The 11,738-nt window shown below is 40.6% G+C and overlaps 1 protein-coding gene across 3 annotated transcripts in view; it reads right to left on the reverse strand.

Annotated features, from left to right (window-relative positions):
- Positions 1-56: 56 nt before the first annotated feature.
- Positions 57-11,738, reverse strand: part of LOC140586940 (uncharacterized) — a 35,764-nt gene continuing 24,082 nt past the window's right edge. Inside the window, exons 1-2 of one of the 3 annotated variants that reach the window (XM_072708482.1) lie at positions 10,772-10,841; positions 57-2,907 (exon numbers count right to left, since the gene is read on the reverse strand). In XM_072708482.1, the coding sequence (XP_072564583.1) occupies positions 352-2,766 (2,415 nt within the window). In that variant the 5' untranslated portion in view covers positions 2,767-2,907; positions 10,772-10,841 and the 3' untranslated portion in view covers positions 57-351. Of the gene's footprint in view, positions 2,908-4,269; positions 4,506-10,771; positions 10,842-11,738 lie in introns of those variants that run through there. The other 2 variants (XM_072708481.1, XM_072708483.1) reach the window with 2 other exon arrangements.

Below are 11,738 nucleotides of genomic sequence, written 5' to 3' on the forward strand. Positions count from 1 at the left end.
TTTTTAAGGTAGAAGGACTTTTAAAACACTTCCCACAATCCAGACAACCATGCTTATTCATATTTGAGTTATCCTGCTGGTGCTGATTTACTTGGAATGAGTCGACACAATCACTTTCTTGATTATTTTGATCATTTCTGGAAAATGAAAACCGCTTGTATCTGAAGATACTATATTCCTTTCACACTTCTCTTTTTCATCCTCCTTACATAACCTAGTCTCAGAATTAGGTGCAAAAACAATTGAATCTGTTAGACCTTCACTAAATTCACCCGTTATTTTGTCACCATCACCAAATTGTGACTTGACATGATGCCTCATCTGGTCATAGCCTGGATCAATTGTTTCAGTTTAGATTTGCTCAAATTTCAGGCATTTTTCTAATCCCACCTTGCCAAAATTGAGGTTCTGCATTGCATCTGAATTTTCCATGTTCTTGAAAATTGCTAGACATCCTCTTGATTTAAATTTTGCTTTGGTAAGTTTCTCACTGTCGATGCATTGTGTATTGGGGTCTTCTGCCATCTGAACATAATCTGGATCAATATGTTCAGATTTGATTTGTCTTGCATTCGGATAGACTTCATCAATATCAGCATTCTGTATGATGGCTGTATATGCTGGGTTGGCACAATCCGAATCAGATTCAGTCTTACCAGTCATTAACAACCTGCCTTGTGATTTTTCACCAAAATGAACTTTAAGGTGTCTTTTTAAGTAAGGCATACACTTGAAATGTTTCCCACACTGGTCACACTTGCTTGGCTTTTCTCCTGAATGAGTTGTCATATGTACTGTTAATGCACTTCCTTGTGCAAAACTTTTCTTACACAATGTGCAGCTATATGGCTTTTCACCAGAATGAATTCTCATATGTATCTTTAAGTTTGTTGCCTGAGTAAAACTCTTGCCACATTCAGAACAGCTATATGGTTTTTCCCCAGAGTGAACTCTCTTGTGGATTTTTAAACTATAAGGCCTTTTAAAACGCTTTCCACAATCCAAACAACCATGCTTATCCATATTTGAATTATCCTGCTGGTGCTGCTCTATTTGGAATGAGCCAACACAATCACTTTTTTGATTATCATGATCATTTCTGGAAAATGACAACTGCTTGGTATCTGAAGTTAATAAATCCCTTTCAAATCTCTCTTCTTCATCCTCATTACACACTTCAGTCTTAGAATTAGTTGCAAAATCAATTAAATCTGTTAAGCCATCACTAAATTCACACTTCACACCTGTTCTGTCACATTCAGCAAACTGTGACTGAACATTATGTCTCAACTGATCATAGCCTGGATCAATCGTTTCAGTTTTAATTTGCTCAGATGCCAGACATTCTTCTACTCCCACCTTGACAATATTGTGATTCTGCATTGCATCTGTATTTTCCATGTCCTTGAAATTTGCTAGACGTCCTCTTGCTTTAAATTTGGCTTTAGTAAAATTCTCACTTTCGACACACTGTGTATTGCAGTCTTCTGCCACCTGAACATAATCTGGATCAATATGCTCAGATTTGATTTGTCTTGTATTCTGTATGATGGTTGTATATGCTGAGTTGGCACAATTCGAATCAGATTCATTCTTAACAGTTATTTTTAATCTGCCTTGTGATTTTTCACAAGAATGAATTTTCAGGTGTTTTTTTAAGTAATAGGTACACTTAAAATGTTTCCCACACTGGTCACACTTGCTTGGTTTTTCTTCTGAATGAGTTCTCATATGTACTGTTAATCCGCTTCTTTGTGTAAAACTTTTCTCACACAATGTGCAACTATATGGCTTCTCACCAGAATGAATTCTCATATGCATATTTAAGTTTGCTGTCTGAGTAAAACTCTTTCCACATTCAGTACAGCTGTACGGTTTTTCCCCAGAGTGAACTCTCTTGTGTCTAGTTAAGCGAAATAAACAAGTAAAACCCTTTCCACATTCAGTGCAACTGTATGGTTTTTCAGCTAAATGAATTTCACAATGTCTTCGTAAATAGATTGCATCCTTAAAAGTCCTTCCGCACTGACCACAGACATTTGGTCTTTCTCCAGAATGGTTTAAAATGTGGTTCTTGTAGGTTGCTCGGGTAAAAAACCTCATTCCACATTCGGTGCACTGATATGGTTTTTCCCCAGAATGAAACCTCATGTGCACTTTTAAAGAATCTGCTGCAGTAAACCTCTGTCCACATTCCGAACAGACATGGGGCTTTTCACCTGTGTGAATTCTCTGGTGTTTCTTCAAATACTCTGAACGGGTGAAACCTTTTCCACACTGTCCACAAATGTATGTTTTTTCCGCTGAATGCATTTTCATGTGTCTCGTTAAGGCAGCTACATTTGGAAATATCTTTCCACATTCATTGCAACTTAGTGTTTTTTCACCTGAATAAAGGTTTCTATCTGTCCTTGTAGTCAAAAGTCTTCCATTGCTCAAATCAATTTTATTCCTCTGAGATGAAGGAAGATTACAATCCCATTCTAGTTGTGTGTCTGATTTTTCCCCTACAAATTCATTGGAAACTACTATGTCTCCATTTGATTCAGACTTTATCTGGTGGATTGTAATTTCAACCCCATTAGTGCACTGAGAGTCATTGTACTGTGATGGACAAACAGAATCTGGACCAGTCCCTTTCTCTGTTTGATGATACTCCAGGCAAACTCCCAATCCCATCTTCTCAGTGCCGGGATTCTGCATAGCAGCAATATCCCCTGTATGGGTGCAGCCCAGATCAGATTCATTTTTAACACACAAGGCCATGATTCCTCACTTTGCACGCCAGGACGTCAAGTGTAACATGCTCAGTCCCTCACTACGCTGTTCTCTGAGCTCCTCTTCCTTGTACGTTGTTTTGCTTGTGATCGTCTCTGTGAGCTGCTGGGAATATACACTGTGATCCACCTGTGATGGAGGATGATTTATATTACATAGAGCCCCACACTCACCGGAGACTCATCAACCCACACAGCAGTGTTCAATTTATTGCTACTGAGGTCTATGCTGTATCAGAAAAAAATTAGCTTCTTCATCATTATTATTCGTTTTTTGATCAATGTAATTAGTTACTTGAAGAATATTAACAGTTTATTACTAGTGAAGGCCAAGAAGAAAAAAGGCTATTCAGCCATATCCATTTAAGAATATCTGAATACTCCAGTATATCCCTGTTATTAAATAAGGGAACTCGTGACGATCTTTCCTGTGAACATTAGCTACATTAAAAAGTCACATAATTATTCATGTATCACGTTACAGGTATTCTAATTGCATTTATTATAGCTTGTAAATATGCAAATTACTATTAAAATATTGTAGAAAAACGTTATATATACTGCATGATTGAATCCAATTTTAACATTACAATTAAACGGGCAGTGGTGGTTTAATGGTTAGGGAAGTGCACTTGTAATTGAAAAATTGCAGGTTTGAATACCCGACCAGCAAGGCACCACTAAGGTTCTGCCCCCAAGGACTGCTCCCCGGGGGCTGAATTAGCTGCCCCCTTCTATGTCACATATGGGGTTAAATGCAGAGGACACATTTCGTTGTTGTGCGCTGTGGTGTGTCACAATGACCACTGATCACCAAATTCTAAATAAACATGGTCTCAAACCGGGGTCGTTGTTGATTTTTTTGTTTGCATAGTGAGTTACTAGCTTTTCAATCATAATTTTTTAGAACGAACTATTATTGAAAAAAGGTTTATTTGCTCATTTATGATCCAAAGCATATTTATTCAGTAAACACAACAACGGTGGATATTAAACATTTGGAAATTTCGTTTCGCTCACTAAAAGATGAGTTGTGTGTCCCACTAATTTATCTTATAATAGCTTGACAGATTTTTACAAACAGCTAAACTTCAAAGGTATTTTTCAAATGGTCAAGGCGGAATATTCAAATAATTAATATTAAGATATTTTAAATACAATTATCATTTTCACACTATTAATAAAGCATTTCAATGTTGAAAACTTCTCGATCATGTCAAATTTTAATAAGGCTAAAATTTTGTTTTTCTTACGTATAATGTCCTCAGTTTTATATTTTAACAACGTGAAATATTTTCAGAAAAACGTGTTTGCTTAGATTTGCTGAAATGTGGAAATAACGCATATTGCACCATATGTAAATAGTTTAGAAATGGATCCAAGTGGATTCCCAGACTGATGCTTGATTTTTAACCTTAAACTACCCATTCAGATATTCACGTAAATTTGCAGTCAGGAAAAGAGTTTAATAACAAAAGCATGCAAAATTTACCTTAAGAATAAAGGACACGGTCCCGTTCGAAAAAACTGTACAGTAGAACAATGTCAATACAGACAAAATGTGTAAGTGAGGGAATTAGTTTTAAGTCCTAGAAAAATCAACAAGCTTTTGTTTTATACTGTATTTGAATCTTCCCTACCGCTACCATTAATGGTTTTGCAGTAATCCTGCCCATAAACTTCCGCAGACAATATACCACAGAACGCAACTTCTTCCTCTCTATTCTGGTAGAGTGCGCTGACGATAATTAGGTGCATTACCGCCACCTAGCGGCGTGGAGAGTGAACTGGCAATGAACTGCGCTCTAACTCAGGGGTACTCGGCAGTGCTGCCAGATTGGGCGGGCCCCAGCCCAAATCGGCTTCTTTTTATTTCCTTTAGCGGGTAAAAATTGACTTGGGCGGGTAATTAAATTTTGGGCTACTATTCCGCACGGGGTTAACGAGGGGGCGTGGCAGCCAGCTGACTAAAGTTGGCAAGTGCGTCTGTCTACGTGACGTCATTGGAAACATGGCATTTTGATTATTTCAATTGATTAAGAAGCAGCATTTTCAACCGGGATTTGGGGGGGTCTTATTCATCTTGGCTCACGCAAATGCATAGTGAATAGTACATAGCATATAGGCCTCTGTTAAGAAACACTGAAATTAGCTTGACCAAGGTTGACTGGATTGGTTTTCTACCCGAAAAACAGCTGAAAACATGGTGATTTCAGTATTTCAGTTGAACCAACCATGTTTCCAATTGGATTTGAGAATCTTGCTCATCTTGGGCCGCACAAATGTGAATTACATAGCAGGTAGACCTCTGTTAGGAAACACTGAAATTAGCCTGGCCAAGGTTTGATTTGTGCCTGAAAAACAACCGGAAACATGGCATGCTGGAAAATTGTGCACACTGATTTGAATAAGAAGCCATGTATCCAAATGGATTTGGGTGACGTTCATCTCGGGCCAGGCTAATTTCAGTGTTTCCTAACAGAGGTCTACCTGCTATCTACTATCTACCGAGGGTATTCTCAGCTGCTTTTGGCTGCTGTTTACATCCCGCCGTGAGCGAACTCCACAGCAGCGCTTGGCAAACTCCACGACGTCATCAGCGCGTTAGAGACGTCTCGTCCAGAAGCTGTATTCATCGTTGCTGGCGACTTCAACCAGTGCAACTTACGGACTGTACTTCCCAAATATTACCAACACGTGGACATTGCCACCCGTGACAAGAACACCTTGGACCATGTTTACAGTAACATACACGGCGCATAAAGGGCTGCACCCTGCCCCCACAATCAGACCACATTTCTCTGTTCATGTACCCAGCTTACAGGCAGAGACTGAAACAATCAAACCTTGTCACCAAACTTATGAAACGATGGACCTCAGAGACTGAGAGCATCCCGCAGGACTGTTTTGCTCAGACAGACTGGGATGTGTTTAAAACTGTAGCCACTATGGAGGACTATTCTGTCACACAGGACTATGCTGAGTATGTGACTTGATACATTAGCAGTTGTGTTGACGATATCATGCCCACCACACAAGTCAAGACGTTCTCCAACCAGAAGCCCTGGATTAACAGTCAGGTATGACACATGCTGCGTACTCGCTCTCTTGCCTTTAGATCAGGCGATGAGATGGAGTACAAGGCTGTGACGTACAGACTGAGGAAAGCCATCACGGTGCCCAAGAGACAGTACAGAGAGAAGCTAGATGGCTTCTATTCTTCTGCTGACTCCGGGCGGATGTGGCAAGGCCTGCAGCACATCACAGAGTACAGGGCCAACACCATCAGCTTTGCAGGCAGCCTGCTGGATGATCTCAACACCTCCTACACCCGCTGTGAGACCCCCAGCCACAGCACAGAGAGGAGGCATGCATACACCCAGACCACCCGACCCCCCTCCCCCCTATCAACAGTCTCAACAGACTGAGGAAGATCAACCCCTACAAGGCAGCAGGACCAGACAACATCCCTGGGCGGGCCCTCAAAGCATGTGCTAACAAGCTGGCTGATGTTCTCACCTCAATCTTTAACCTTTCCCTCAGCCAGAGCACTGTCCCCACCTGCTTCAAGACCACAACCATTGTCCCCCTTCCCAAGAAAAGCACAGCCACCTGCATGAACGACTACAGACCAGTAGCACTCACTCCAATCATCGCAAAGTGTTTTGAGAGACTGGTGCTGGCCCACATCCAGAGCAACATCCCAGACACTCTGGACCCCCTGCAGTATGCCTACCGGCCCAACAGGTCCACAACAGAAGCCATCGCTGCTGCCCTTCTCTATTCCCCCTCTCACCTGGAAAACAAAGACTCCTACATCAGGATGCTCTTTGTTGATTACAGCTGCGCCTTCAACACGGTCATCCCCTACAAACTCATCAACAAACTGACCACACTCGGCCTGCACCCCACCCTCTGTGACTGGCTCCTGGACTTTTTGACTGGCAGACCTCAGTCTGTCAGGATCGGCAACAGGACTTCGGCCAGCATCACCACAAACACTGGCATCCCACAAGGTTCTATTCTCAGCCCCATCCTCTACACCCTGTTCACCCAAGACCGTGTCGCCTCCCACAAAGACAACATCATCCTGAAGTTTGCAGATGACACCGCAGTGATTGGTTGCATCACTGGAGGGGACGAAACGGTCTACAGGAGAGAGGTGGCCGGTTTGGTGTCATGGTGTGAGGACAACAACATCACGCTCAACACGGACAAGGCAAAGGAGATGATAGTGGACATGAGGAAGAGGAGGAGGCCTCATCAGCCACTGTTCATCCGGGAGCTTGAAGTGGAGAGAGTGAGCAGCTTTAAGTACCTGGGCGTCCACATCAGTGAGGACCTCACCTGGTCACTGAACACCACACAACTGGTCAAGAAGGCTCAACAGCGGCTGTACTTCCTGAGGAGGCTGAGGAAGTTTGGTATGTCAACCAAGATCCTCAGCAACTTCTACAGCTGCATCGTGGAGAGCACACTGACCGGCTGCATCACCGTGTGGTACGGCAGCACTACAGCTATGGACTGCAAACACCTGCAGAGAGTGGTGAAGACTGCGGAGAAGATCATCAGGACTCCGCTGCCCTCTTTGCAGAGCAGCTACCACCGCAGAGTCCAGAGGAGAGCTGCCTCCATCCTCAAAGACCCCACACACCCCCCAACAAGGACAGTTCACACTTCTGCCCTCAGGACAGAGGTACATTAGTGTGAAATCTAGAACCTCCCGACTTAACAACTCCTTCTTCCCCACTGCCATTAGACTCCTTAACAGCTGACAGGAGTATGATTAACAGACATCATACTACCACACCATCAGTGTTGTCATCTTACTTCAAAAAAGTAATTAGTTACAGTTACAAATTACTTCTGCCAAAAAGTAATTGAGTTAGTAACTCCGTTACCACACTGTAAAAGTAATTAGTTACTCAGCAACATAACTGACATTATTTTTTATGTTCTACAGCGCTATTATGTTCTATAACATCTTTAACGTCAAAGATGTTTACAATAACTGATTGAAGAATAAAAACAGTATTTTAGAACATTTGGTATTTATTTGAACTTAGCTTGCAGCCTGCCATATGATATGCCTAGAAATAAAAAACATATAAAAAATAAAAATTGAAAATAAAATTCAAGTGCAAAATTAAGACACACAAATGTAAACTTGGGTAAAAAGAAACAAAGGAAAATCTAGCCTTTAAGTACTGCAGTTACTCTGTAACTGTATATTAGGCCTACTGCACAATAAACGGAACACTATCCTACTCTTAAATATTCCGAAAAGTAACCAAATTAAATATTGAAAATAAATAATGTTAACACACTTTGCATTTAAGACCCGAAAAATCGAGCGATGCTTGTTTTAACGGAGTGTCTCCGTCTCCTTCGCTGGAGCTCACGCTAGCTGCATTTGAGCTTGGGGTCTGGTTAGCAGCAGCAACAAGTTTCGTGTTAGCATGTGTAGATGTAAGGTGCTTCATAAGGTTAGAGTTGCTTGAGGTAGACGTGGATAATATCTTTTTTCCTGGGCATAGCGTGCATGATACATATACATTATTGCCTTTAATTTCGACGAGGGAGAAGTAGTGCCGGTACTTCCAGTTCGGGAACGCTACCTTTGAATTTCCCTGGCTCGTCGCCATTGTCGCTGTCCAGTGTGTTCAGAGGTAGTGGAAGTCGGAGTGTCAGTGAGCGTGCAGTGAGACACCAGGAGCATGGCATCCGCCCACCCAGCCAATCATCATCGCATTTGCAGCGGCGTCATCATTATCTCTCGTCAGGCAGCTGATAAAACCAAAGCTTGACATCTCACGCGTCATTCAACCAAATTTTAGTAACGCGCTACTTAACATTCTCAGTAACGATAACGGCGTTGCAAGTATGGGAAAAATAATTAATTAGATTACTCCGTTACTGAAAAAATAACGCCGTTAGTAACGCCATTATACTTAAACGCCGTTACTCCCAACACTGCACACCATACTACCTCATACTATAATTTTTTTGCACACTAAGCTCTTTTGCACATTGCATTTAAAAGTATTTATTTTTATTTTTATTTTTATATTGTACCTCTGCATTTTTGTGTGGACAGCAAAGTAAGAATTTCATTGCACAGAGAAATGCACATTTCTACTGCACATATGACAATAAACACTTTGAATCTTGAATCTATGTAGTATTTCACATTTGCCTCACCCAACATGAAAAAGACCCCCAATTCCAAATGGAAATGTGCCTTCTTATTCAATTGAAATGATCAAAATGCCATATTTTTTCTAGGTACCAAACCAGTCTAGGCCAGGCTAATTTCAGTGTTTCCTAACACAGGTCTACCTGCTATGTACTATGCATTTCACATTTGCCTGGCCCAAGATGAGTAAGACCCCCAAATCCCAGCTTAAATGTTTTATTGTTACATTATTTTGTGTTTTCAAAATGAACACTGCACTCTGTGGAAGTTGTCAATAAGCTAAATTCAGCCTTGTCTGGTTCTGTATGTATACTCATCCATTAATTTTTTCCATGTGCATTTGTGATTTTCCATGTGCCCGCTGGCCGGCGTAAGAGGTGGAGACAGTGAATGGATGCCACGACGCCACCTTGGGAGTTTCACCCAAGGCAATAATTAAGTTCCGAAATAAGACCTCAACTCACTCACTAAGGACACAAGTTCGTCACGAAACTGACAGAGAGATGGTTACCAGATATAAATAAAACAAATTTATTTAACAATTAAAAAGCAAATCAATCTCTGGCTGCTGTCCTACATAAATCTGGCTGGGAATATATTACCAGAGCTAAATAGTTGAGCACAAGAGGTAGCCAAACCAGAAACAATTATACAGTGTTCCACACATTCACAATAGCACTCGTGTTAAAAACAATTACACATGTAATACTTTGGCACACCACAGCGCACACAACACACGACAGAAATAGAAAACTAAACAAAACAAAACTCCGCAAAACAAAAACCAACAAAAACAAAGAATACCAACAGCACGTTTAGTGCGTGTCCGCACATGGCAGCAGCCGATTCGTCCCGACGTTATGGCGTGGATTGGCGTCGCAAATCACCACCGAAACTGGCCAACCAGGCGCAGGACAGCTCCGAGCTTCAGTCCAATCAGCCTGCTGGAACCTCGCGGAACGCGGATGTTCCGAAGCATTTTTACTCGCAACGACCGTGGACATTAAACGTTTGGAAATTCATTAGAAGCTGAGTTGTTTGTCCCACTAATTTATCTTACTAAACTTTGACGGATCTTTAGAAACAGCTAAACTTAAATGGTTTTTTGGAAATGGTCAAGGCGTAATATGCAGATAACAAATAATATTGGGATATTTAAATACAATTATCATTTTCATTATTTAAACAGCATTTTAATGTTTGAAAACCTCTTGATCATGTCAAATTGTAATAAAGCGAAAGTTTTGTTTTCTTATATATAATGTGTTGAGTTTTATATTTTAATAATGATAAATATTTTTAGTAACGTGTTTGCTTAAATTTGCTGAAATTTGGAAATAACGCATATTACACCGTATGTAAATAATTTAGAAATGGTGGTACGTGACAGTTTGCCACGTATGGTTCTTACAAATAAAAAGCGCATCTGGATACTGGAGCAGCGGGTTTGCACCCCCTGCACCTCATGGCATGAATGCAAAAGCCCTCAAACTGATAATGCTGCTGAAAATCTGTCCGCTTCACCACAAATATTTCCAAGTAGATTCCCAGACTGATGCTTAATTTTTCACCTTAGACTAACAATTCGGATTTTCAAGTAGCATTTGTAGTCGGGAAAATAGCTTAATGACAAAAACATGCAAAATTTATATGGTCCTCGATCTTCGGAAAAAAAAACTGTGTAGAAGAATAATGTCACGACAAAAAATCAGCCCAAATATGTAAGTGAGCAAACTGTTGCAGTGCTACAGAAAACCAACAAGCTTGTCTTTTACATTTGAACTGCCCGTATCCCTACCATTAAGTGGCTTTGCGGTAATCCAGCCCGTAGACTTCCGCTAAACAATATACCACAGAACGCAACTTCTTCCTCTTTATTCTTGGTAAAAGGGCGATGACGATAACTAGGTGCATTACCGCCACACAGCGGCGCGGAGAGTGAACTAACAACTGATAACTCAGGGGTACTGAGTTATTTTTATCACGAGATTTAAATTCCATCACTGACACAAAACCATGGTCCCCTCGCTTTCGCCGATCGGGGGTGGTTTGTGAAACGGGAGGGAGGATCAATCGCACGATCTGTCCTGATCTCTAACTGAATATACACCGGTTCTTAAAATAACCAAAAACCAACATACCTTTCCCACAATCACGCTAAATTTTTGGATGGGTATACTTTCACCATCAAATCATTATTTGTAGCACCTGAACTAGGATTAGTAATATCTTTTTTAACATTAGGGCTCAGTATATCATTAGATTAGATTAGATTAGATTAGACTAGATTTTATTAATCCCACAATGGGGAAATTCTTTGAGAAAACAGCAGCAATAATGAAAAAAGACAGTACAAAAAAGGACAGGATCCATAGGATCAGCAAAAAAATAACAATACAGATAATAAAAACAATAGAAAACAATTTCTAAAACTGTATAAATATAAGTAAAAATGTAAGAAAAAAAGAAAATTCGTGTGTCATGCTGTCTTCTGAGGACTGCAGATTTCATCTGAAGCTATAAATTATAAAAAGTAATAGACGTATGTTTGAAAAACTCTGCATGGCCTCTTGAGCAATGAGGAGGAAAAAATGTTATAAAACTTTTGATGGTATCTATGTCCTGTGCTTTTTGGACCAATTTGCCTTTCTGCAAATGCCACAGTACATAACTTTCGCATAAAGCTCACAGAATACTTAAAAACCTCAGAGCTTCCTTACCATTTTGTAAGCAATGTTAACAGGAATTAGAACAAACACATGATT

This window comes from Paramormyrops kingsleyae, unplaced genomic scaffold (assembly GCF_048594095.1).
Source record: "Paramormyrops kingsleyae isolate MSU_618 unplaced genomic scaffold, PKINGS_0.4 ups98, whole genome shotgun sequence".
Lineage (NCBI taxonomy): Eukaryota > Metazoa > Chordata > Actinopteri > Osteoglossiformes > Mormyridae > Paramormyrops > Paramormyrops kingsleyae.